The following is a 27,142-nucleotide window of genomic DNA, read 5'->3' on the forward strand; positions in this document are numbered from 1 at the left end:
AGTTTCTGTTTATGAATAATGTGAAATACGTTTTTCATTCTGAAGCGCCAAATATGAAGTTCGCTTATAAAATAAAAATGTTTCCTATTGAGTGGTGTACAGCGCCGCAGGCATATACAACAAAATGAGACATAAGCGTGACACTGAAGAAATTACGGCTGTTCTGCTGTTATCTGACGGCATTTAAAGAAACAAAGCCTTGGAAATGCTTACTACATCGGTAGCAATGGAAGTGCATTCACACTTAGTTTTTGGCATACTTGCGAATGTCTTGCAGTCTGCGTCACTGCGTGTGTGCTTTGCTCTGTCTGCTGCATAAGCTTTCAGTCAGTGTGAGGCATCGTTATGGGCTTTTACCTCATGACATGAACCCATGTCCATGAAGTGCAGTGTTTATTTTATTTCAATTTTCTTGCGTGTTCGCTTCCGCGCTTTGCTCATTTTATGCGAATTACCATTCCGCCAAGCGTCTACGCTTGTTAGCTTGGCGTTTTTTTTTTTCTTCTGTTTAGCGCAGAATATTTAGGAAAAACGCTCCAAAACAGGACATATACACACAAGCGCTCATGTTTCTGCGCTAAATACTATAGAATATGGACCAACAAGGCCGAAACTCGGCGCTTGCAAAGTATGGCATATTTCGCAAATGCTTTGCTATATATAGTTCACGCTCCACTGTGGTGAGCTATGACGCTGATTATGCTAGATCTTAGTTATAGCTAGGAAGTTGAACACGCAATTATTCGTGGGGCTTAATGAAAGGACGGGGCTTTTTGTTGAGCATGCTATTAGCATCTAATTGTTACCTCTAATAGAGATCTCCGCCTCAGTCGTCACACTGGTGTAGGGCAGCTTATCCACTAAACTGCGCTATCGTGCGGTGAAAGCGACCTTCAAGGGCTGCGTCAAACATGTTTTGTCCTACTCCCGTCAGATGCCGCTGTAGGCACGCTCTCGCTGTCGTCGATGGGATAAACAATGGGGCTGAGTACCTAACGGAACATGAAAAATATGTGACGGCTGAAGGTAGCAGAAATGCAGCTGTGATGAAAAATAGGGCACTGTGGAATTACAATAGGTACGAAGTGGTGAGAGGGATTTGGAAAGGGGTGATGGTCCCTAGTTTGACTTTCGGCAATGCGGTCCTGTGCATGAGATCGGAGGTTCGAGCAAGGTTGGAAGTTAAGCAGCGAGGGGTAGGTAGACTGGCTCTGGGAGCACACGGAAATACACCAAATCAGGGGGTACAGGGTGACATGGGATGGACGTCATTCGAGGGCAGGGAAGCCAGCAGCAAGATAGAATTTGAGGAGCGATTGAGAGAGATGGCAGAAAAGCGGTGGGCAAGGAGAGTTTTCAGTTATTTGTACATGAGGAATGTTGATACAAAATGGAGGAAGCTGACCAGAAAACTGTCAATCAAATATTTGGACTGCAGGAGGGGTGCAAACCAGGAAACAGCGGTTAAGAAAAAGGTTAAGGAAACAGAGAGGGGTCTGTGGAAAACAGGGATGCAGACGAAATAAGCACTGGGCACATACCGAACTTTCAAGCAAGAAATTGCCAAAGAAAATATCTACGATAATTCTAGGGGAAGCTCTTTGTTGTTTGAAGCCAGGACGGGAGTATTGCGGACTAAGATGTACCGAGTCAAGTACCAAGGTATAGACACGTTGTGCTGTGCGTGTGGAGAAGAAGAGGAAACGGCTGAACACCTCATACTTTTCTGTAAGGGGCTTAACCCTACAGTGCAAGGCAACAGGGCTGATTTTTTCAAAGCATTGGGGTTTAGGGACAGTGAAGGCAAAATAGACTTTAAGCGGGTAGAAATAACCAAACAGAGGTTATCTGATTGGTGGATAAAATTAAGGCAGGGGTGAAATTTCACCCACCACAAAGTACAAATTATGTTAATAGCCATGGCTAGGTGGCGTATGCCACCGCCCGATTTAAAGGGTTCAGCCTCATCCATCCATCCATCCATCCATCGCTAAAGCTCTCGCTAAAGGCCCTCCATACGCGTTTCCGCCGACCAGGCGGCGTGGCGCGTGGGTGGAGGGGTTTGAGCTCTCGCTAGGGCGCCTCAATAAGGCGCTGCTGACATCGAGGCGCTCAATCCCTCGGTCTACGAGAGGGCAAGCAATGACTGTACTGTATGTTTTAATCTTTTCTTTTGAGGCTGATCACAATAGCAACACATCGACATCTTTAAACACCTGGATCACGTCGAAACACCCATGTCCCCGCCTGTTTTCAGTGTCATTTTGGTCATGGTTTGCAGGACATCCCACAATAGTTCAACTCGGCCTACTCGTAGGCATGCACACATATAGGCAAAGGTTCTTGCGTACATGTACCCAGGCGTTATTTTTTTAGACTACCAGCCAGGGTACATCAGTAGCACTGGCATGGTGTTGCTCAGAACGAGATCGCACGTTCGATTCCCGGCAGTGGAGGTTGCATTCAGATGGGGCGCGAAGCAAAACGTTCGTGTACCGCGCTTTGGATTTATATTAAGGAGCCCCAGGAGGCCGAAATTGATCCCGCGCTCCACACTCTGGCGCCTATTATAGCCTGTTAGTTGCGTTGGGAGGCTAAACAGTTTAATTCTAAATTAGGGTTTGTAGAATACATTTCGTAAGATTTTACTTTATCTGACCTGGTTGTACTCGGAGCATGGAAAGGGTTATGTGCCGATATTTGTGCAGGTCTCATGACTCTGTTCGTAAGGCTACACAGTGCTCGATTGGGAAATACAATGGCGACGACCGCCGGGGTGGCTCAGTCAGCTAAGGCGTTGCGCTGCTGAGCACGAGGTCGCGGGATCGAATCCCGGCCCCGGCGGCCGCATTTCGATGGAGGCGAAGTGCAAAAACGCCCGTGTGCTTGCGTTGTAGTGCACGTTAAAGAACCCCAGGTGGTCAGAATTAATCTGGAGCCCTCCACTACGGCGTGCCTCATAATCAGAACTGGTTTTGGCACGTAAAACCCCAGAAAGAAGAAGAAGATCGAAGACAGCGACTACGGCGTGGCTTAAGCTCTTACATTAACGTTGTTTGTAAGAGAAAATTCGGGCATCTGGGCCAATTATAACGCTGAAAATATTAGGATGAAATGCCACCACCTAATGGCAAATATCATTATGAAAGAAAAAGGTCTCGCAGCTATTCTTTTTTTTTTTTTTTGACACCATCTTTGCATCTCCAACGCACTATGCAGACGTATTTTACAGCAATCGTTTAGGCAGTGAAACCTGTCGTTTATTTCATATTTCCCAGTATAGCCATGCATGCACACGCACGCTCGCTGTATATTATGCAATACCTTTTCTCCTCGTCCGGTCTCAACCGTGAACAATATGTCCGAGGATACAGTGGCATGGCTACAATTGCGTTCCGCCTATAATTGCTGGTGATAGTAGGTGCTTGGTGATTACTGTGGCGTTTGCGCTCTGTAGATGTGATTTAGACTGAGTAGAAGGACACTGAAATTTAACTACATAATGGAATATGTTTAACGTTACTAATGCAAATATGGAAGCCCAATTCAGTCCCACCGCGATACATCCGGCGGGAAAGGTTCTCGTGGCCAACTGGTCATGCGTCGTATGTCACCTTGACCGAAGATGTCGTATTTCATAGAATGTTAACATGCAAGCTGCAAACATCATAGGGATATCCTGGGAATGTAGTTCTCTCTCATTCGAACGTGGGCCAATTGAAGCAAAATTATTGGTGATCTTCACACAAAACTGGCGACACCGATTGAGAATGAACTTCGAATGCATGTTGCCAAAGGTAATTAAAAAAAACAAAAAAAACATTGCATTTCTTCTTTGTCAACGCTATATTACAGGCGCCTCTGTCGTCGATGAAATCAACGTTTAAGTTGGCCTACACACACGTGCTTTGTAAAGCACGCCATCAAGCTCGTGCCCCGCCCGTCTCGTGTCGCTTAACCCGTGTACGTGCACGTGGGATACACTTTGCGCCGTTAAATAGTACGTTTTAATAGACACTCAGATGCGTTGAGAGATCGTCGAACTTAATTATCCTCCCGAATTTAATCTCGAACAGCATCAGCTTAAGAGAGGTATAATATTGTGACATACAGATGGCGCGTCCAAACTACCATCCACGTCTCAGTTGAACTCCCATAGAATAAGGAGTATCATTTCCAGACAATGCCAATAGATTTGTGTTGCGTACCTTGCTGGTGTCATTCGGCTGTTGCCTTGTTTTCTCGTCTGCTTAACTGAGTTTATAACGACATATTCTGATTTTGAACACGTTTAAGGATTTCAGAATCAACCCTTAATTAAGTAATTGCGGGTGTTGTGCTGCTTGCCCTCGCTGTCGTCTTTACTGCGCTATCTATAGTTGCATCAAGAACTCATTGAACGCCAATCATTTAACATCATTAGCGGCACTAAATATCTGACTTATATTTAAAAATGTGTCCGTGGCCTAATCGTTATAGTATCCGCGGCTTTTGTGCTAGATGTATTCTGTTCAAATCCGGCCGTTGGACAATTTTATTTATTTATTTATTTGAAAAAAAAATTGAATTTCGCCATAAGGCCGTAACAATGAATGCGACAGCAACATGTTAGAATAATACACGAAGTAAGGCTCGTAACTTGCTTTAGTGGCAATATGAATCGCAGTAAACATAAGCTGGGTAAGTATACTCTTGTGGCGTGACGTGCGCAGACACACATGGACAGAAAGTACTCGATCACCGCGAGCAGCATCGGTTGAAACCACGGGGTCTAGTCAGCGTTGTTCGCCATGTGTCGGCCTCGAGTCCCTGTACTGCGGCATGATCACGGCGGGCATGATGTGTGTGTCCACTTCGCGCTTTCGAACTGCAGGGTTTTGAAGGCGTTGTCGCTTAGCCTCGGCTTCCTGTTTCCGCAGCGCCGCCTCTGGCGCCCCCTGCATTGAGCTGCAGCGTGTTCCGCACACGCAGCTGCACGTTGCTCCTGCGTCTGGACCACGGAGCTGGCCCTGCGGCGCAGTATGCGGGTCCTCGATCCTTGCTTCAGTGCGATTAGTGTTACACAAGAGCTTCTCGATCGGCGAGAATTAAAAAGCGCAGGCATCTTTGCGCGATGCGAAGGACGCGGTGCTTCGCTGGAGAAATACCGCACCGACAGGTATACCACCGTGGCAACTACGTGTGGGAAAACGATGGCACAAGCTGGCAGGGTCTGCAAAGCTGTGGTACAATTCATTGCAGCAAGCAAAGCTGTCTAACCTGAGGTCTTAAATACAGCTCCTTCTGTGCACCAGTCTGTGTGATTGGAACGCGAACACGCCTAAACATATTTCACCACTTGGCATTCAAAATTTGACCCAAAGGGCTGCGTGCAGTTAATGTGAGTAATGTTTTTCGCGAAACGTAATGAAACTAAAGAAATCAGCATTTTTACGCGTAATTATGGCGAAAGATCGCATGGAGTGTTCGTATCCATTAGATTGCAATAAAACGAGCCAAATGTCTGAACGCGCTAGCTTGCTAGCGGGAAATGCTTAATAGTGCTCTATTCCGCCTGCTGGGAAACGTGTTCTAAAGCATCGGGCTACTGTGTTAAGAGTCCTCTGTTCGAATCCTGCGTCGAACTATTTTATTTGTGGTTGTTTATTAAATCAAATATAAACATACTATATAATGATATTAGAAACACCACGGCGACTAGTGGCCCAGTTGTACATAGCGGCCAACATATTCAGGCTGCACTATTTTCCGGGATTGGCCCATGGTACGAGGCTAGAGACCTACCCGAAACGGAAAATTGGTGCGGTAACTCGTACTTTGTCTTTAATAGTTTTTCGTGGTGTTTTGCCCACACAAAACATGCACTTGAATTAAAAGTGAATAGCACATTTGATGAGATGGTGGCGCTTTGTTCTTTCCTGCCAATTGTGGTGACACTGGGGACACCGTGCGAGAATGCCCAGTAAGTCTTGTCCTCGATGGTGGGTCTTGCGTGAACCTCGCCAATAGACATAATATATGGCAATGCTCTGCTGACAGTTAGGTGCACAAAACTTATGGAGGAATTCGAATAATCTAGGCAAGAGTAAAATGAGTGCAGTTGCTGTGAAATAGCGTAAGTCTTATTTCCCCAGCAATAAAAAGAAAATATATTACAGTTTCCTATCGTCCTTTCCCGCGTCACTATAGAGCCTCGCCGTGCGCTTTCAATCACCTTCCTTGAGCCGGAGCGCAATGTTTTGAACTGCCTACCGATCTGCTGTCTCTGCATTTTTGTTACATTTAAGTCTGTCGGATTCACCGACAATTTACTTCAACTCGTTCAAGCTCTGTCTATTCCTTCATGCTCGTTTATTTTTCTTGCAGACGAGCAAATTGAAAGCCGAGGCACGTTTGGAAGCCCTGAGAGAAGGTGGAGGTGGGTACTTTTTTTTAATTCACCGGGCTTCGTTTCGTTTGGTGGCCTTTCTGTTTCTTATTGTTTTTATTTCTTTTTCCGGTTTTTTTCGTGTCTTAGCCGCCGCCGCGCGCATTCTCCCTGCTGGCGGATGTGCGCAGACGGCCTTTCAAAGGACGCTTCGATCGGTTCCAACGTGCGGCCGATTCGTTTCCTCTGCGGCTGCGTGCCAAACAGTGCACAGCAGCAAAGCAGAGAGTTACGAACGCCGGTGAGACGCGCGCTACACTTTTGCCGAGATAAGCGGCGCGCCGACTCGTTTACCGCTGTCGGCCAGTCTGTGGCCCGGTTACCGAGGCTGCCCTGAAGAAGCGCCGGCGTGCGGAGAAACGTGACTTTTTGACTCGAACAGCGGCAGCCGCCGCCAGAACCCGGCAGCCGGAATGGCGGCCTTCCACTATGGAAAGAAGAGAAGGAAAACGCGAATGAATTCTCAGCGTGAAACCCGTTCGTTCGCTCGTCTCCCGGACTTCGACGCGCCCCGAAGCCGAGACGAGGGAGAGGTCGCTGGACGGGGCGTATATGGAAGACGGCGAGCTGTAGGCAAAAACTTCGCTGCCCCGAGAGAGAAGTACAACGCCGAGATTGATGGCTGCGCGGTTCCCACAAGAGAGCCGGCATCTCGCTCCTCGGGGAGACGACGTTGCCAGAAAACTCGCCGCCGCCGCTCCACAGATGGCGCCGCGGAGAACATTACCCTAAAGCACATTACGCCCTTCTCGCAACAAACGTAGACAGAAAACAAAGTGTCATTTTTTTCTCTCTCCATCTCGTGCTGCGTCGGTGAACCTGAGCACCATCTTCAGTCTTCCACATTTCTTGTAATGAATTGTACCATTGTGTGCCCGTGCATGTCTTTGTGCGTCCGTGAGTATGAGAGAAAGAAAGAGCGCACGTACGCTTGAGCGATAAATTAGCCGGAAGCCAAAAACGAAAACAAAACGCGGTCTGGGCTCCCACTGCGAATGCCAATGAGTTGCGCGTGGAAGTAGGCGAGCAGAGCCGTCACAATTAACCCTCCCCATGTTTCACGCGCGCCCAGCTGCTGCCGCTCGTTTCTCCGCTACTCGTTGAAACGAGGCAGATATACCGCTGCCTCCGCGCCGCTGCTCACTTTCACCCGTGCCGCTGTTATTGCTTCGCCACGGGCGACGCGTCGAGGCGACACTCCGAGCATAGCGCGAAGGGAAGCCATGCACACACACACACCTGCGGCGCTGTTTCGTTCACCCTCCAGAAGTGGAATTCAAAGGCGCCTGGCTTCCCGCGCGTTCTTGGGAACGCCCTTCCTTCATTTGTAGTAATTTAGCAAATGACAGGTACGGTTCAAGGGAGCCGGAAAAGTTGGCTGTGAGTCATGTTGGTCTTCCCGTGACTACAATTCCTCGATGAAAAACGCGGCGATATCAGATTATACACTAATTGCACATAATACATTGCACAACTTATAATTTTATGGATTGTCGCAATTACTTGATGTAAGCTGCATGAAACAGAGAAAATAGTTCGGCAAAAACGGAAAGGAAGTCAACAGAGAAGGCCCCGAGGTTATAATTGTACAGATATAGAGGCTTTTATCTGTAGATGACAATACAATTTTAAAAATCTGCTTACGAGGATAAGCATTAGTCGTCGGTAACAGTGCGATCGATTTAAAAAAACGATGCAGAGGCTCTCACACTCGCGCTCCCAGCCAGTGTTACTCTTCCTGCTACTTTTGCACTTCCGCAGCGGTGGAAGGACGCCGGTTCGTCTATCGCAAAGTCTCGTACAAAAAACTTTTTCTTAGCGGTTCTCGTTTTATCGGCATTTATTCACTCCGAAGTAACTAACCTAAATCCATTCACGAAGTCCGCGATGGAAGTTTCATAATTTTTTCTTGGTTCTCGCTGTGATAAAGTCGAATAAAACAGGCCTGAAGAAAGCTTAGCGTGAAGGTCTGCGTTGTAAAATTGCGAGACAAGATCTGAAAAACGCGGGAATTGCTCTATCGGACCGATATCGTCCATTTCAAAAGCAACAAATACCACAGAGATTTAAAGCTCCCGCTAATATGGAATACCAGGAAGGTTCAACGCCTTGGCGAAATCAGATCGTGTCTTGTCGGAAAGTGCCTCCTCACTCGTTCTCTACGACCGTGCTTTCCCATTCAGTCCGCATAGAATGTCGCTGCGGTTTCGTGGAGCACGCCTTAAACAGTGGTCGCTGACAAATCCCTAAGAACCAATCTTGCCCCAATGTCAAACAAACCGTCGTGTCCCGAACGCGTATACGACCACCTCACGTCGAAGGCGTGGTGCTTCGAGGCAGGGGTGGGGGGCAGGCGGCCTTATCGCATCCTTGGCGGTCTGACACGAGCATTTGAGAGCCTCCCTCTTCCAGAGCCGATTGCACCACGCGGATTGACCGCTCTTTAAATCCGAGCGCGTCTGCGTTGCTTTTACGACCGGGCAGGTTTCTGCACACAGTCAGTGTGTGTGTTCTTGCCTTCGTCAAGATTCGAGCCGGGAAGCGAGCGTCATTCGGTGATCTCGTTACTTTGAAATTCTCTACGACCGTCACCAATTCTCATCGGGTAGCAAAGCACTTGAAAGGAAGCTAAGCGCTGTCGCTTCAGGACTCATACTTTTCTCCTTTCTTTTATTTCCCTCTTCAAGTCGTGTTTGCATTGGCGTAATCGGCCTCATTCAGTTGAAATTTTGTTTGCGGGACTGAAGCTCGAGGCGACGGTTTGTTATGAAAGAATAATAGAAAAGAAAGGTTACCTGCTTGGTATCGTTGAATGAAATGCGTAGATGAAACATCGCCAAAAGCTGCCAAGTTAGGTTAACATCGAGCTCGTCTATACTTGCAAAGAAATCCATCTGTTATGCGCTGTTATATTGCTACAAAACAGTGTACCATTGACCAAGAGCAGGCATATCATGTTTGAAAAGACGACGGTGACGTCTAGGATGCAACCTTCCGTGGGCTGTTCTTTCTGGGTGATGCATATGGGCGCTCGTAAATACACGAGCATATAGTTGCTCCCGCGCCTCTTTCTACGTAGCATATTTCTACATAACATAACAATACCAACTAAGACAGTTTCCAAACATGAATGCATTTCCCCGCGCTATCTGCCGTTACACTTAGGGCCTCTCCATGACGCGGGGCCAAACCGGGGGCTTCAGCTACACAACACCCAGTGGTCAGAGTAAAGAGCAGCACACAACAACGGCCCGCGAAATTTCTTAACTTGAAACGTAGAATTCTGCGTTTGATACCATGTTTACAGCTGCACTAAGCAAACAAGCGATGGCGAAGTCAGTCAGCAGAAGGAAATACTCGGTGAATGACACTTACCGCATTGTCGTTTTGCGAGACGGCTATACAAATATAGAGAGGAGACAGTAAAAGTGTGTTAGGTGGAAAGAGAAGGGCGGTGAGGTTGCATTACCACGACCCTCGGTGTTCCATGAGTGTGGAGTGATCAGGAAGCGTCGTATCGCTGCAGCAGAATGCCCAGAAAGGAAACTAGCTTGCCGCACTTGGCTCTTCTAAGAGCAGCACCTAGACCACTGTTCACAGAAAGTTATTACGGTATAGAGTTGTTCGTAAGAGCAAAATTCAGCCAACCCTGATGCTGGGCACACCGGTTGTTTCAGCGACGACTGCCTTTAACCATTTAAAAATAGAGGATTTGAAACACAATAATATTTCTTGCATGGGGAAATTCGCAACAAAGCTGGACAGAAGGAAGCTCCCTTTCGAACCCCTTAGCGGCCTAATAACTGAAATTTGCTAATTGACTTTTTAATTAATAACGTTAGGACACCAATTCCAATAGGACATCGTAGAAAGCTACAGCGCGGAACCCACGAAGACGAAGACAAGAGAGGCACACAAAGTACACAGACACAGCGCTGTAAACTTTCAACAAGAATGTATATTTTGCCGGTGCACAGCTAGTTTCATAGTGAACACGTCACAAAAAGGAGGAGGAATATACTTTATCTACGGAAATGAGCTGACAGTGAAATCGTCCGAGGTGGGCGGCGTCCATAGTCCAGGATGCCGTGGGCCTGAGCCGATAGCTTGGCCCTGCTCACCAGGCGGTGCTGGTCTTCAGGGCTTGGGCTTGTCAGCTGGGCCTCCCTCTGCTCGGCGGTTGGTCCGGTGATGCGTGGTGTCGATGGGCTTTGCCCACATTCCCCTACCATGTGGTAGAGGGTATTGGGCGCAGAGCAGAAGGCACACTTGTAAGTAAAGCTCGTAGGACACATAGTGCGGGAATGTGCTGGTCTGTAGTTTGCGGAATATCACCGCCTCTTCTCTTGTCAGCTTGGGATGCGGCAGTGCGTAGATCCTCCTACCCAGTCTGTGATCACACATGCGCACAGAACCTGCTCATAACGCAATCGCACCCTGGCAGGAAGGTCAGCTCTTTTTCACACAAGGCTATCGATGAACTGACGCAGTTTTTTCCCGCACGTGAGATTGCGGCAGCCTCGATAATTTTTCTAGGAAGGCTAGGTTTGTTCCTAGGTACAATCTTACATTTTTTGAAGACAGGTCTGCATCCACAGTCGCGACAGTGCACACCTAGATGACCTTGAACTGTGTTGTAAACATTGTTGCTCTTGTTTCTGGTGTTTTGTGTGCCAAAACCAGTTCTGATTATGAGGCACGCCGTAGTGGAGGGCTCTGGATTAATTTTGACCACCTGGGATTCTTTAACGTGCACTACAACGCAAGCACACGGGCGTTTTCGCATTTCGCCTCCATCGAAATGCGGCCGCCGCGGCCGGGATTCGATCCCTCGACCTCAGGCTCTGTAAATATTGTTGTGGCGTTCCCTTAGGCGATTGTCAATGCATCGGCCGGTTTGCCCGATGTAGACTTTACCACATGAGATAGGTATCTCATATACGACACACTGGGAGCATTGTGTGCATGGTTTTACACTGGACCTTCTCTTGGACGACAGCGCAAGTTTGCTTACTCGGTGACACCGGTTTCCTAGGTGTGGAAAAAAAAAAACATTAACATTGGCACTGCGGCCAACCTTCTTAAGGTTGTGTGAAATTCCGTGAAAATATGGCCTTCTTTGCGTTATCACAACTTTGCCCTTCTGTAACCTGTGTCCGTGCGCGACCAGCTCCTTGTTTGCCTCTCTTGTCTTCGTCGGTTCCGCGCTGTAGTTTTCTACGATGTTCAACCAACAAGCCCAACTGGTTACACTGCTCAAATAGGACGTTTACAGCTAGTGGCTCAGCGAGTCCAGCACTTGTAGTCCCCTTCGAGCGGATGGACCATTCCAATTGCGCATGGCTACCCAGCCAAGATTCACATTATTATGGAAGCGCTCAGAGCACAGGTCAGGACACCTTGCTCGCGCCCCTTCCCACTATCTAGCCTCACTGCCAGAAGACCGACCACGCGCCTCTTTTTGTCAGACGATACTGCCTTATCGTATGTACCTATACCATCAGGTTGCACAGCTGCAGCGAGAGTTTTGTTTCCTCCTTGGTGCTTGGCTCAGCCACAAGTTCAACTGACAGTTCTATGAATTCGAACGAAGGCCGAACTTTTATCACCAGCTCTCAAGCAACTTTCGCTGATCTTGCTGTATGAAAAAATACAGCGCTGATACACTGGTTCAACCACCATGGATGGTTCTGCAGGATCAGTGTTCTTTCCTGCGAAAGTCTCCACCTTGAAGTTCAAGACATCGCACCAGACGACATCGACAGTCGCGGAGCTTGCTGCTCTTCGTAGTGCTCTTGGCATAATTCTTGAGGAACCACCTAACAAATGGAGTGTTTTCGTGACTCCAAGGAAGCTCTACATTGCTTGCTTTATGCCTTACGCCGTGGACCCTACGAACAACTAGTCCTCAAAATCCGAGAGCTCATTCATCGCCTCGTCGAGCAAAGACACGACGTCACCTTTCAGTGGCTCCCTAGCCACTGGGGCGTAATGGGCAACGAATATGCCGATGAAGCTGCTCGATCTGCTCATGAAGACGGCGCGCAGGAACCAATCCCGCTGTCAAGAACAGATGCAGCAGCGAAACTTCGAGTGCTTGTAAACGATGCCACACAATCTTTGTGGAACGCACCTAGTTTGCAGCACACACGTCTGCATCGACTGGACCCCTGTCTTCGACTTCGACTTCCACCTGGACTATCCCGAACCGAAACAACGGTACTTTGACGATCGTGGCTTGGTGTCACATTTACAAAGTCGTTTGCTTTCCGCATTGGATGGGAGGATAGTGCTGCGTGTGACCACTGCGGCGACGAGGAAACTATCGAGCACATACTTTGTCATTGTCCCCGATACAGCGCACATAGGCAGTCACTCGCGACCGCGCTGGCGCGTCTTGACGACCGGCCGCTTTCGGAGCAGACAGTCCTGGAACGCCGACCTATACAGTCGTCACACAACAAGCCTTCTCGATTTCAATAAGAATATCCTGCAATATCTGGTAAGGAATTTTCTCAAAAGGGCTTCAAAATGAACAAGAACAATGTTATTTATTCGGCGTTTGGTTTCTCACACCTTTCTTTCAACATCTACAGAATGAAGATCATGAAGATTGCGTGGCGTGTTGCTCGGGTATAATCATCACGTTTCTGTATACAAGAAGAGAAATTCACCACTTGTCTCCGGCCTCAGTCTCGATTCGCATGTCAGTGCCACGTGATCCGTTGTCGTCATCGCTTAGCCGTTGCCGTCTTGTGGCCACTTACCTCTGTTTAGAGACAATAAAGCTTTAGTTCGAGGTCAACTCCGATTCCGCCTATTCTAACATATGTAAAACGCGGAAATTCTTTTTATTAAACAACCTCTGGACCGATTTAAATAAAATTTGTTGCATTTGAGAGAGAAAGTTAAATTCTAGTGACTGTAGGAAGCAGAGCTTTTAGTTGGCGATTGTACTTTTTACAATAATTTTCAAAAATTCATAACTTTCAAAAAAGATAAAATACTAGCAATGTGTTTGCAAATCTGTAACTCGACACCAAAAAAAAAAAAAAAAGATATCGTAGTTCTGTAAACTACATAGATTAGAGCACCTCAAGCGGACAAATTTTATAAAAGAATTTAGAGCTTACGTGGAATTGATATAATGTTTACGAGGGTATTGCAAAAGTCCAGCTCACAAACAGTCGTATATTTCAAAGGAGTGTTTAATACATCATTTTGTACCGCTTTATATGTATTATTAGGTGCAGTTGACATGTATTGTGATATATAGCCTTTAATTGTTGAGCTACAGAGTTATAAGCTTGCTAGCCTTTTTTTCTTTTTAATTGCATTATTCAACAGGTATTTCTTTCAATCGACGCCAACTAAAAATCTGCTCTAAAACCACAAGATTTTCACTTTTTCTTTTAAATGCTGCAAACTCTCATCAAATTTGGTGCAGTGGTTGCCGGGAAAAACAATTTTACGGTTCCCGTGTATTTATATTGGAGCTCCCGAGCTAAAGATTCCACTTAGGTTTTTCGTTTGAGTGGTCGGCTACAGTCTTTGTTTCGTTTCATGTTATTTTGTTTTATTTTATGTATGTATTGAGGAATGCCTACCGCAACTTGTCTGCGTATCATGAACTTGGCATGATGGCGTGGGATGATGTATCGCTGACTGTGTCCGTATGTGTTGCCTCTCGCATCGGGGTAGGAACAAAGCAGAATTTTTATATGTGGAATGGTCCTTTTTATCTTTCACTTAAAACTACGTACACTTCGCAATCCAGGAAAAACACGGGGAATGCGGGAGATGGAAATTCGAGACTGCTGAGCAACACGAGAACAAGGTCAAAGCAGGAGCCAACGTTTCGACAAGTGGACTTGTCTTTTTCAAGCTGACATACACTTCGCAAGAAATATATTGCTTACTCCACTTTCAAAAAACAAGGAAAGAATACAAGCTACTTAAGTACATGTAACTTCCACCCTTAAAATTACTGCATTGTCTTGGCGCGTACCTCCGATCCGCACTGGAGAGCAGAACCGGCATTCCCGACCTTTCTCCTTGTGCCTCACGTTCGCTTTCGTTTATTCCGCCCTTTTTGTCGAGCTGGTCATTCGTTGGCCGAGATTAGCTACGAAGACAAACAGCGTGCGGGGCACTGAGAACACGTCTGCGTACGACTCCGCCCTCCGCTGATTGGCCGATAGGCGGGAGAAGGGAGTCTCGGCGACGGCCCGTGGGAATCCGCGAAAGGTCTCCAGGTGCGCCATCGCCGCAGCTGACGCGCGCTGACCGCTGTTGGCGGCCACGACGGCGATACAGAACACCGCCGCAGCCGCCTGAGTTCATTATCGGATGTGTCTCGCGTGTAGACGCAAGCCGAGTGGACCACGCGGCATTCCGTGAGCTCTCTTCGTAGTTGCGTGCAGAAAGAGTGAACGTCTGGAGCGCCAACGTGGCGGACAATGGTGCCAAAAAGTGGCCACTTCACTGCTCTGGTGCTGTCGGAATTGTGTGCCCCCTGTCTTGCTTTTCTTTGCATTTTCCTTCTCTCTCTAACTCGTCGTGCTGTCCGCTGCCCAGGACCACACAGTTCGCAGGGACTGCGCAATGCCAGTCCGCTACGCGAAATTTCAGACACGCGGTGAGCCTTATAATGCCGCTGTGCCAGCCATTATAAGTGTAATTATATATATTGTGTTGATGCAGATGACGAAATGTAAATATGAAGATGGGGCAATACTGCTATAATTATTTTATAGAATGAATACATTGTGACAAGGCAACCACTTTGGCCGCTTGATATTTAACTCCATAATCCAGGTGACAACTGAGAAAGAAAGCTTATTTGGCTATTGCACACTATTTTAGGTCCAAGTGAGGGAAAATACTGCTCGCAACGCGATTGCACCGCCAGTCGCAGCTTATGCACAGCTTTGTGCGTTCCTCAGACTGCAAGAAGGTCAATAACAGAAAATGCTAAGGCCCATAACTGAAGCTGCATCGCGTGTAATAAGTCTTCATTTTTTTTAATGTTCATCGGCTGGTCATGGTGCCACAAGATGTTCTCAAAACCGACCAAAGCTTATCTGGCATTTGCAGCAAGCAAAGTGAGCGGAGATGAAGAGAGATCAAATGTTTCCACTCTCTCGACCTAGTACCCAGCAGTGGCTGAAGCTTCGAATGCGCTGTACGCAACCGGCGAGGCAAACATGTGGCCCGCACAGTGCCTGTGCTGCTGACAAGCGCCGGTAGACAGTGATGGATCACGGATGGCGACCGTGCCGGCCTGTACCGTTTGATGTCCACCGTCCACGCTGTAATGGCCCACCCTCGGGGGAGGAGGGTCCACATCGAGGGGTGAAGCGCCACATCGGCGTCTGAAGGCCTTGCGCTCTTATTATTATTTTTTTTTTCTGACGCTGCTCCCGGCCCGCGTACGAGGTGCCGAGATATGGGTTCGCCTCAACTGCTAGCTTCTCCGCAACGTCTGGGGGCACGACAGCAGAAGTCCGGACACCCTCGCTTCGCAGCTTCGACAATAAGCCTAACCAAAAGAGCAAGCAGAAAATCAGGACGCAAGCGGAAAGTAAGCAAGCAAATAAATTTGGGAGAAAAATCAAGCACATATGGGAAGGATAATTGAATAAACTACTGAGCAAGTTATAAATAAATAATTAATTAAACTACTACCAACGCGTACAGTTTGAATATCACGCTCATTGGAAGCAACATTTCTTATTAATCGTCGTGTCGAGAGTGTTTATAAAAGTGGTACACACTTTGCCCTGTTAACGGAGAGCAGTATCTAAACGCCATAGTAAAGCAACTTCATCACAGTGCACGCTGGTGGCGCTACATATCCCAACGCACGCCCTTAGTACTGAAAACTGTGCCATAACCTATAAAAGCACTCGCGTATTTTTTCTTCCCTTGAACACGGATACAGAGTTTCATGCAGCCACCGTCAATGCGAGCACTTTAAAAGACGCTGTGACATCACGAGGATGCATGCTGGCATATGCAGCGTTCGAATTGTGGTAAACGTGGGCTCGGTATAATTCATAGCCAAGACTACGCTAACAAAGATTTACCTCGTGAACGCTTTTGATGAGGTTTGTTGCTCTTAAAAGAAAACGTTGAAGTACAGATTTGCAAACTTCGAGCTTGAATTTTTCTTAACTTATATTTTCGTGAATGTCCGCAAAACATTCCAGACACTAAATCAAAATGCTGCCTCCGACAGTCCACTAGAATTTATCTTTCTCTCCCAAGTGCAACAACTTTCATTTAAATTGGTCCAGCGATTGTCTCACAAAAGCATTTCTGCGTTTTAAATGTATGTAAATAGGGGGGGGGGGGGGGCGAGCTATAACTTCGTCTTAAGTATACCGTCGTGTATGTAGCTCCCCTGATGCCGGAAAGAAAGACAGTTACTCTTTTTCTGGGTTTTCAAAAAGGCAAGATGTACATAAAAAAACAAGCTTGTTAGCTCACAAGCCAATGATTGGTTGTCGCGTTAGAAATTTACTTGAAAAGGAGGTGTGGAACCTTCTCCTGTGATATCGAGGCTAGAATGGCCCATGTTCATAAACATTCCGGTTATGTCCCCTGCTGTGCGAACAGGGTCCAAATCAGGTTGCCTCCTGTCTTTTCAGCCCTGTTAACGTGGCCAGTACTGTCTAGACTACACGACAGGAAGTTTTGTCTCACGCTTGCCGCAATTTTTCCCGAATTTCGAAAGCACATTATGACCTCAGAAGACTCACGATCTGTCGTCCTGACGGTTCGATTAAGCAAAGGGGGTCATCGTTGTTGGCATAGAGGAAGTCTCTATATTAATTTTTCCTAATTTTGTGAGAGTGATAATACTGACACTTGTACAAGCTAGGTGCAGGTATTCCTTTTTTGTTTTTATTTAGGCTCCTACACGCGTCTATTGCGTGCTTGTCCACGGTAAGCGGCGCGTCTGTATTCAGTGATAAAAATTTTATCCTGGGTGCATGGCCGTATGGTCCTTTAGTGCGCACATACCATGTAGCATCCCAACAACAGGCAGTGAAGTCTACGAAGGTCATTACCACAGTCCGACCGCCACAGTTCACCTTTTTCTTTTCGCTAATTACACTAAAGTGTCCCATACTGTTTCTTTATTATTATTATTATTATTATTATTATTATTATTATTATTATTATTATTATTATTATTATTATTATTATTATTATTATTATTATTATTATTATTATTTTGGTTTTTTGGTTTGTAATGTATGCGTGCACCAGCACTCAGACCTTAGTGTTGTTCCTGCATGGGCACGTTGAATAAACATTATTATTATTATTATTATTATTATTATTATTATTATTATTATTATTATTATTATTATTATTATTATTATTATTATTATTATTATTATTATTATTATTATTATTAAATCACGGTATCCCCACCCCTGCCCCCCAACTCTTCAGGTGTATCATGTTTCGTATTCCGCGCAAGATCATCAGAGAACCTTTCCACGTTCTTGCCTGTCGTCACCAACACTCAACCGTCCACATAATACAGCGCCTTTGTAACGCTTATTTTCATGATCCTGGTATTCTTCATAACTATCGGTCATCGTTCTTTTCCGAGCTTTGCCTTGTTGTGACATAGTTTCACGCATTGTTCAACTGTCTTTCCCCTCCTCCTTTTTCTTTTGCATTTACCTTGCGCATTGTCGTAGGTACACTCTTCGTTTCACAATTGTTCTTTTTAGTCACTGTGTGCGTTTTTTTTTAAATTATATTCCCCCGCAGTTTTATTTCTTTATTTATTGGGGGGGGGGGGGGTATTATTGTATGCGTGCGCCAGCACTCAGACCTGCGGGTTGTTCCTGGGTGATTGATTGATGATTGATTGATTTATTATTATTAAGCTTTTCATATCATACTTAACGGGTTGCTATGCGTGGTCTGCACTCTCTAGATTCTGTCTGCCGCGTCTCACGCGAATTCAAATCTCTCACTCCTTTCCCAATGCTGTATCAGACTATATGTCTTTCCCAACTCGAATATGCATCGGTGGAGTAGAATATCACAGTGATAGACTAGAAAGAGTTCAGAAAAAGTTCGTAGCAATTTACCGCCATCGTTTGCGCGCAGGCATGGACAATATTGTAGTGCTTGCACTTCACACTCACTATACCGTCCCTGACCTGCCGGCGTATTAGTGCACACCTTCTGTTTTTGTACAAGCTCCTTCACGAAAACCTGAACTGCGCTAGCTACTTAATTATGTCCGCGCTTCGGTTTCCGCAGAAGGTCACAAGGGAGCACCGACCATTCTTCGTTCCTGCTTGTCACAACAAGTATTGTGCTGTGTACAGAATGCAAAATCTGTATAATACTTATTTCGCTGATCTTGATATGTTTCATCAGTCGTTTTCGTCGTTCTGTTCGCAGTTTCGTATTGTCGTGTGCTAGTTTTTCTCGCTATACCTACGTGCTCTCTTTCGCCGTGTGATTTAGTACGTTTTCATCTTGCCTGACGATATTCCTAATGTTTGAGCGGGTTTTTTTTTTTCTTCTTGTACATTTAATTTCCTTGGTGCATTGCTTTTACATGTATTTTACCATTAATCGCTTCCCTTTTCTTTGTTCACTTCCCATTACGTTTGTATCTTTAGCTTTACAGCTTTTTTTTCGCCATTGCACTTGCTCACTTATCTTCGGTTCATTTTCGCTTTACCTTGCCTTTGTAGATAGATAAGCGCTTGTTTTAGCAACTTTCCATGTCCTTTGGTGTGTGCCAATATTATGCCCATGTGGTTTTTCTGTACATGCATCTCTTTTTTTTTTTTCTTGCCTTTGCATCCTGGTATTTAAAGCTATACGTTATCTTTTCGTTATGTTTCCTGTGCGCCAGTAATAAAACCCCATGGTGTTTCCTGGGCACCTAATCTGAAGGCTGGATTGATTAATCACTTTTATTGACTATCATGCATTATTCCTGTTCGTCTCCTTCTTTCTGTTGTAAATTCACCTTGGCTTTTGTTTATTGTAAACATTTCCTTCTCATAATTGCCATTTTCTATTTCATGTTTTTTCCTGTATCTGTATTTTTAATCTTTTTTTTTACCCGTGCACCAGTACTCAGAGCTTAGGGCTGTTCCTGGGCACGTTAAATAACCTGTTGATTGATTGATTTATTGATTGATTGATTTGATTGATTGGTATGCGTGTGTGTAAACGAGGCGTGTGTGTAAACGAGAGAGCGCTCTTGGTTATATTGAATGAGATAATTCTGGTGTTTTTTTGTTTCTTTTTGTCTTCGTAAATTATTGACGGTTGAGTTGTTTTTGTACTTCTTTAACCTCTGGGAGGGCGAGCGCAGAACGTTTGCACGTTGAGCGTGGGTTACGTACTCGCGTCTTGTACGTCTATGCATGCAAAGTTTTTGTGATGTTTCTTTGGGTTTCTCTTCTCAATATGTGAACCTGTTTTGATTGCTCTTCGTCATTTTTGTCATGCTTTGTTTTCTTCCTCTCTTTCTTCTTTTTTTCGTTATTGTTCTGACTGACATTTTGGGATAGTCAGCCCTTCAGTGACCATACTTTTCATACTTCGGAGCTGATAAACAACAAAGAGCATCGCTTCATTCCTGGAGCATGCATCATTCCTTGTGTGCACTTTATCCTAAAGTGCTTCTACTTTGGTGAATGTGTGGACTGTGCAACTATATCGTATCCATCAGCGTACAGACAGCGTTTCATTACGTAAACAGATCTTTAAAGCGGCAATTTCCGATCATCCAGAAAGCGGTGACCTTGCTTCTGCGTTTGTTTCACTTTGCCTTATCAAATGGCGAAAAGGCAACAAAATATTTGCCTGTTGCTGCTACCATTCGGTTGGAACTTGCATCAGTGTGCAGTTAAGAGGCGAACGCGCTAACCACGGGCTTACCGCACGACATTTGCTATTTTGGTGATTTGTGCGAGTTTTTCGTGCGCCCCGCAGATTGTGAGAGCGATGGCTTCTGTCATATATTTCGGAGGCCATAGCCTTGGGCAACGCAGTCGCAGACGAAGACGATGTTCACATCGCAAAGAAACATTTGCTCTCGAAAAAATTGCGGTGTAAGTACCGGTCGCGATAAATGTCTCCAGAGCCAGAATCCTCGAAACGTCAGCGGTTCTTTGTGTGTGTTTGTGCGATTGATTTATGTTTATTTTTTATATTTTCTTTGCTACATAAGAGGCAGAAATGGAATAATCGAGGCACTTTTTACTTTACAGTATTACACAACGGAGCCTCATGTACACAGATGAATAGACAAGACTCTTTTGCCATTCCTTCGTCAAAGTGGTCACCATTTGGCTCATACTAAAAGGCTGAAGGTTTGCCAGTCAGAATTCCAAAAGCTAGAAAACTTCCTCCTCGCTTCAAAACACATCAGCTGTTGAATATACATTTCGCAAATCATGCAGTGAGCACGCACGTTGCATTTCAGCATTCTAAAATGTTATTAATAATAATGACATCATTTACCATCTTTCGGATAGCACAGCAAAAAGCGCTACCACTAAGCCCGTCAAACTTTGTCATCGTCAACCATCCGATAACCTGGAACTTAGTCGGCCACTACCGGCGGCAAATTGCGGCTACTGCAGGGTGGCAACAACGACCACACCAATATGACGACTGGCGCCGCGCTGGGGGTCATGTCACGGCGCGCGACGCGGCCGATCGATTAGTCTGCGCAGGGCTGACAGCACGCCCTCCCCCCTTTCCACCTGATATTCCAAACTCCTTTATTCTGCCTCTCGAATGCACCGGTGCTGCTTCCTTCGCTGGCCACCCTTTGAAGGCACAAGCTTGCGGTGTACGGGCCAACGTACTCTTCCCGAGTTCAACGCACTCGCTATTAAGCAGCGTGTTCACAACGGCAATGGACCCCTCATTCCTCGCCGGCCCCAGGTCAGGAGATGCGCGGCAATATCAACAAAAGCAGCAACCAGCTACGTGACAAGCGGCGCCGCATCATTGACGGCGTCTGCTTCGAAGCCCGTTAAGAGGCTCATAAATAGCACATCGCGGCCGGCGCGATCATCGGCGTTTCTGGATCCGTAGCGCCTCGGTTGGCAGGCTACTGTTATCCGTAACACAAACCAGTTTCCCGGAAGTGAGCCTTGCAGCCCTTTGAGACCCGCTGAGCATCTGTGAAATTTCACGCCTGGAGTGAGACGCCTCTTTTCGTGTTATTCGTGCTAGAAAGGTAAATAAAATCGTGTCCCGATCCTTAAGCTAAAAGAAAATGCCTAAAGCTGAACCATGTAGTGGTGCTAGGCCTAGCAAATGAATATTTTAGAAAAGTGTTAGCTGTATAGGCACTCACATAAACTCTGGTGTATATCATAAGATCACCTTACAACTCATTCAGCTTGTCATTCATCGATAGTACCACATTACCGTAGAAACATGTAACAACGAATATAAGCTGCATTCAGCCGAGGCGTCGCACGGCTACGTGATCAAAGCGCACAAAATATCCGTCTAACGGCGTTCAAAGAATGGTTCGCATAATGCACAGTTTTGCTTGCCTCTGACTGCGCAATGTGGCGGCCCTGCACGTTAACACAACCCAACCAAAGTATAGTGCTTGCCTCGCCTTCAATGATTAGCAACGTACGATGTTGAGCTTCTTGGCACGTAGATTTTAATGTTTGTGACGCAAAATGTAAGTGAACGAATGAACAAACGAATAGAAAGTGAACTGAACTCAAAAGGGGCCGCTGTAGACGAAATATAATGAAATGTAATTGAATTATTTGTTACAGTGGGCCTTTTCGTGTTCAGTGCTCATTTCTTCTTGTTTGTTCTTCAGGTGGCACAAGTATTGACAGCGTTCCATGATCTTTCGAATTGTAAAAACGATCTATAACGCTTTTTTTTCTAGTCACGCATACGTAATTTCTAGCAGTTCAAGCTACACATATATACTGCCACGTTGGTTTACTGCATTCCCGTCACCCGGTTGCGCCCGCGTACGAATGTATGGTACTCGTGCAGGGATCAAAGCTCGGTAGTTCACGGCAAAACCAAAACTGCGTCAGACACCGCTGTGACAATAAAGGGGTCGGTGTACACAAAACGAACCAAGGAATCTGGAGCGCTTCCCATGTCACGAATCTACACAATTACGCTTTCTCAGTGTCTTTTTTTTCCGCGCGAGCTGTCTTCACACCTGTTCATGCTTCTCAGGGAAGCGCACTGTATTGCGACACAAACAAGATGACCTCTCCTCGCATTCACGCGATGGCAGGCGAGGCTAAACCCACAGGCGGCAAGATCAAGAAAGGCGCGGCTGTTTTCTAATCTTCGCGGCTGCCGCGAGTTCGTTGTGTACCCTTCGCCCTGACGGCGTGCTGCTGCCGCGGGCATCCATTTCAAAGCCTCGCTGCGAACAGGCCACGACCGCTGACAACACGTGGGCGGCCTAATTAATGGACAACACGCAACTCGAACCGGGCAGCAGACGGTTTTAATTAAAAGACAGCGCCCGTAGACACCCTCCGCCTGATAGAAAAAAAAGAAAAAGAGCTTATCATACAAGCGTCACACGCGGCGCCGCCAGAATTGGCATTTGGCTTCCCCAACCCTCTTCCGCAGCGTGGCAAGGCCTCCCGTATTAAACGGCGACTCGCCTCGAATCACCCGTTGCAGTGCACCTATTATGTCTGGCGATGGCTGGTTATTAAAGCTCCGCTCCTACGCCGCGTATTCTTCACTGATTGGATTACCGAAGATGCGCTCCGGTTGGGGACAAGTGTGACGGAGCAATGCAATATCGTCCGCGTCGCTCAGACTCTTCTCTCCTTTTTTTCTTTTTTTTCCTTCTTTTTGAGCGCGTTTACGTGGACTTAAAAATGCAGATCTAAACGGTGAGCCATCCGAGGGCTTCGCTGCCTTTGAGACCCTGATTTCGTTATATCCAACCAGGTTTCTATCGAATAGTGCCGCTTGGAGTCTCCCACGAATTCGTTGGGCTGAGGAGGCCGTTTTCTTTCTTTTTTTTTGTTTGCGTTCTTTTTGCGTTCTTGAAAAATTATTTCGTGCAGAAGACAACTTGCTGCGCGGTGGCGTCGAATTGCTTCTTAACTGTAATGATGCACTTCACCTCTCGTCGTGATTGCACTCGTATGACAATTTGTCGTCGTGGAGAGATTGGCGACGTATTTTTTTTCAAGATTTTTAATGTGATAATAAATTTAAAAATGAGACAAGGTACGCTGACTGGCCTCTGTTCACGATGTCAGACCATCGAAGACTGCTGTTATGATATGCAGCTACTTTACCGAACAAATATGCAAACTTGTAAATTCATCCAGTGGTATATGTTTGTCTATGGCTAGTTCATGCACTTCTACGTTTCAAAATGAGTAAATTGATGCGTATTTTTCTTCTATCTTGCAGTGAACGTGGACGAGTTTCTCAATTCGCTGGACATCGACGCTCTTCAAATCGAAGACCTGAGCCGCAAAGGCAGCACCGCGTCCCGGGGAAGCCGCAAGAGTTCCCGCTCAGATGTGCGTCTCCAGCATTGCACTCGTGCTATACCTGGACACTTCTGTCGGTGGATCTTTTCAAAGACGCTATACATGTATTCGAACCAAATAAGCAATCAATCATTTATTTACTGTACCAACAAAAAATCCTAAGGTCTGTGCATGCACTGCATTACAAAAGTAAGAATTACAAAAAAGTGCAGGTGAATATAAGTAAAAAAGAACAATTAATAAGAAGAATAATATTGAAAACAAGAGTGTACATACAACAAAGCGCAACGTAAATACAAATGAAAAAGGAAGAGAAGAGCAGTTGAAGAAAGTGCGAACCTAGGACGCAACGACGCAATGCTCCGAAAATACAATGACAGCGAGTTATGAAAAATATCGAGATTACGAAAGTAAGCGTTATAAAGGCTCTGTATTCCGTGGACGGCTGAGTGTTGGTGATGACACGCAGGAACATGGAAAGAAAGGTCTATGTTCTCTGGTGATCTTGCGTGGAATACGAAACATGATACAGCTGAGGAGATCGGAGCAGGGAAGGTTACCGTGAAAGAGTTCGAGAAGAAACAAAAATTAAGCGCGATTACGTCGGCAGCGAAGTGAAGACAGTGAGAATAATCCAACAGTGCTATAACAAGGTCCAGTGTCCGTCTTTAGCAAAGAGGTGATGATATATGCTTAGAAACTTTTTCTGGGCCCAATCTATAATGTAACTGTTGGATCTATAGAAATGTCACTCCAGACGACCGACGCGTATTCGAGTTGAGGAAGACAGATGGTTGCGTACAATTTGCGGAAGCGGTGTAGGCGAATTGAATTCTCTCGACAGTCTGCAAACAGAGCCAAGAGTGAGCATGCCCCGCATTGCAACGCGTTTACTGTGAGCTGAAAAGTGTAAGGTTGTATCAAAAAGTACACGGAGATCATTGATCTCACAGACCTTGCACAATGGTACAGATTCTACAGAATAAGAAAAAGAAATGCTTGCTGTTTTGCGTGTGAAAGTCATGACTTTGGTCTTAGCAGCATTCAAGGTGAGGCACCATTTAGAAAAAGAAAACAGGTCAGACTGCAGGATGCAACAGTCATCAACAGTGTCAATTGCCTTAAAAATCTTTATGTCATCGGCATATAGAAGGAATGAAGAATGCCGAATGGCGGAAAGAACGTCATTAATAAAAATTAAAAAAAGGAGTGGTCCTAATACTGACCCTTGAGGGACGCCGCTAGTTGCCATGTAAAAAGAAGACGTTTGGCCATTGACGTTAACAAAACACGATCTATCAAGAAGATAACTGCGCAAGAGATCCACAACTGACGAGTCAACATCAAAGTGCGTAAGCTTGATCAGAAGCAGCGAGTGGCTGAATACATCAAAAGCTTTGGTGAAGCCACAGTAAATGGTGTCAACTTGCCCCGGCTCGGAGATCTGTGACGTGGAACTTGCGAGATTTGTGACAGTGGAGCGGCCGGTGAGAAATCCACGCTGATTCGGAATCAATGACTTCTTCAAAGTAAAAGACAATATGTTGTGAAGATCAAGGTGCAAAAACCTTAGACGTGGCACAGAGATGAGAAATCGGGCGATAATTCGATATATCGGTTTTACAGCCAGACTTAAATACAGGAAAACACGAGCAGTTTCCCGAATGTAAGGGAAAGTGGAAGTATTCAAAGAGTTATTAAATATACATGCCAATATTGGGGCAAATATACTGCCGTAAGCGTTTAGAATTGCGGAGGGGATGCCATCAGAGCCCCAGGATAGGGAAGGCTTCAAGTGCTTAAAGCATTCGCTGATGAGCTTTGCATCAAACAACTTAGCACTAGATGTAGGAACCGTCGTGTGCTACTGACTGACACCAGCGTTAAAACATGAAGTTTTATATAAGGATGAGAAATGGGCAGCAACACAATCCATGACTGCTTGGACTTCTACTCCTCTAGAGTCGAGCAGGCGAAAACACTCTTCGCGATTATTAGAGCGCTTGCGAATATACTTCTAAAATTCCGCCGGCCCGGTCGGAGACGCTCTTTTTCAAGTATGTAATATATGAGTCATCATCCCACTTACAGAAGCGTTTGCAGGCAGTAAAAAAAAAAAAAAAAAAAAAAGCCTTCTTTTCTTCACTCATTAGGCACAGGAATTCTAAACTTTCGGTGCGCGCGATCCTTATGCTTTAGGGCAATTATAAGTTTAAGTTCAGATGAGAACCAGTGAGGATATTTAGAGCGTTTAGGACTCTACTGAGGAATGTATTTGCGTATACTGCTCAAAACGAACTCCGTACACTCATGTACTTGGTCATCAACATTGGTTTGGTATAATAATAATAATAATAATAATAATAATAATAATAATAATAATAATAATAATAATAATAATAATAATAATAATAATAATAATAATAATAATAATAATAATAAATATTTTTATTTAACAAGCGCAGGAACAACACTAAGGTCTGAGTGATCGTCCGCAGAGAAACAAAAACAGAAAAGGTAGAAATGTCAAACGCTACAACAAAGGTAAAGGGATAAAAAAATTAGGTGAAAGACAATAACCGCTGCATAAACAATTACATAATAGCAATAACACGCAACTGCGGGACGGAGTACACATACAGAGTAGAGAGAGAAAGTATGCGATGACGGGAGAGGAGTGCAGCTTGAAAGAAGGCTCACTAAGAGAAAGTGCCAAGCTCGGAACAGAAGGAAGACAACACGTTTGGAAAAATATCAGCATGGTGGAGAAAAATGACAAATATACAGACAGCATTTTGAGGAGAGGCGAGTGTCTGCTGAAAGAGGCAGGAACGTGGAAGGATGTATGTTCCCTGGTAGTCTTCTGCGGAACCCGCAGTCAAGCAGAAGCTAGTAGATACGAACATGTAATAATGTTAAGACCTTCCAATGCGAACCCAGTATATATTGACCTAGTAATTAGCCAAAATCGCTGCCTCAAATGTGTGACACACGGTAGCGCACCACGTGTAATCAGCTTTATCTGCAACAGGATTATTCACCGTGGATTGCAATTACTTACTCACGAGCGCAGTCCAGAGCTTAGACGGCAACGCAAAGAAATGAGCTGTCCCGATTCTTCACATCTTCGCAGACGGATTGGCTTCCCAGTTGCGTGTCGCCGTCAGTGGACCGCCCGATGAGC

General features: G+C 45.6%; 1 protein-coding gene across 1 annotated transcript in view; it reads left to right on the forward strand.

Annotated features, from left to right (window-relative positions):
- The window catches only part of LOC119449407 (F-BAR and double SH3 domains protein 2-like), a 150,726-nt gene that overhangs the window by 69,125 nt on the left and 54,459 nt on the right, over positions 1-27,142 (forward strand). The window contains 2 exon segments of the mRNA XM_037712577.2: positions 6,367-6,418; positions 23,876-23,988. Coding sequence (XP_037568505.2) covers positions 6,367-6,418; positions 23,876-23,988 — 165 coding nt within the window.

This window comes from Dermacentor silvarum, chromosome 4 (assembly GCF_013339745.2).
Source record: "Dermacentor silvarum isolate Dsil-2018 chromosome 4, BIME_Dsil_1.4, whole genome shotgun sequence".
Lineage (NCBI taxonomy): Eukaryota > Metazoa > Arthropoda > Arachnida > Ixodida > Ixodidae > Dermacentor > Dermacentor silvarum.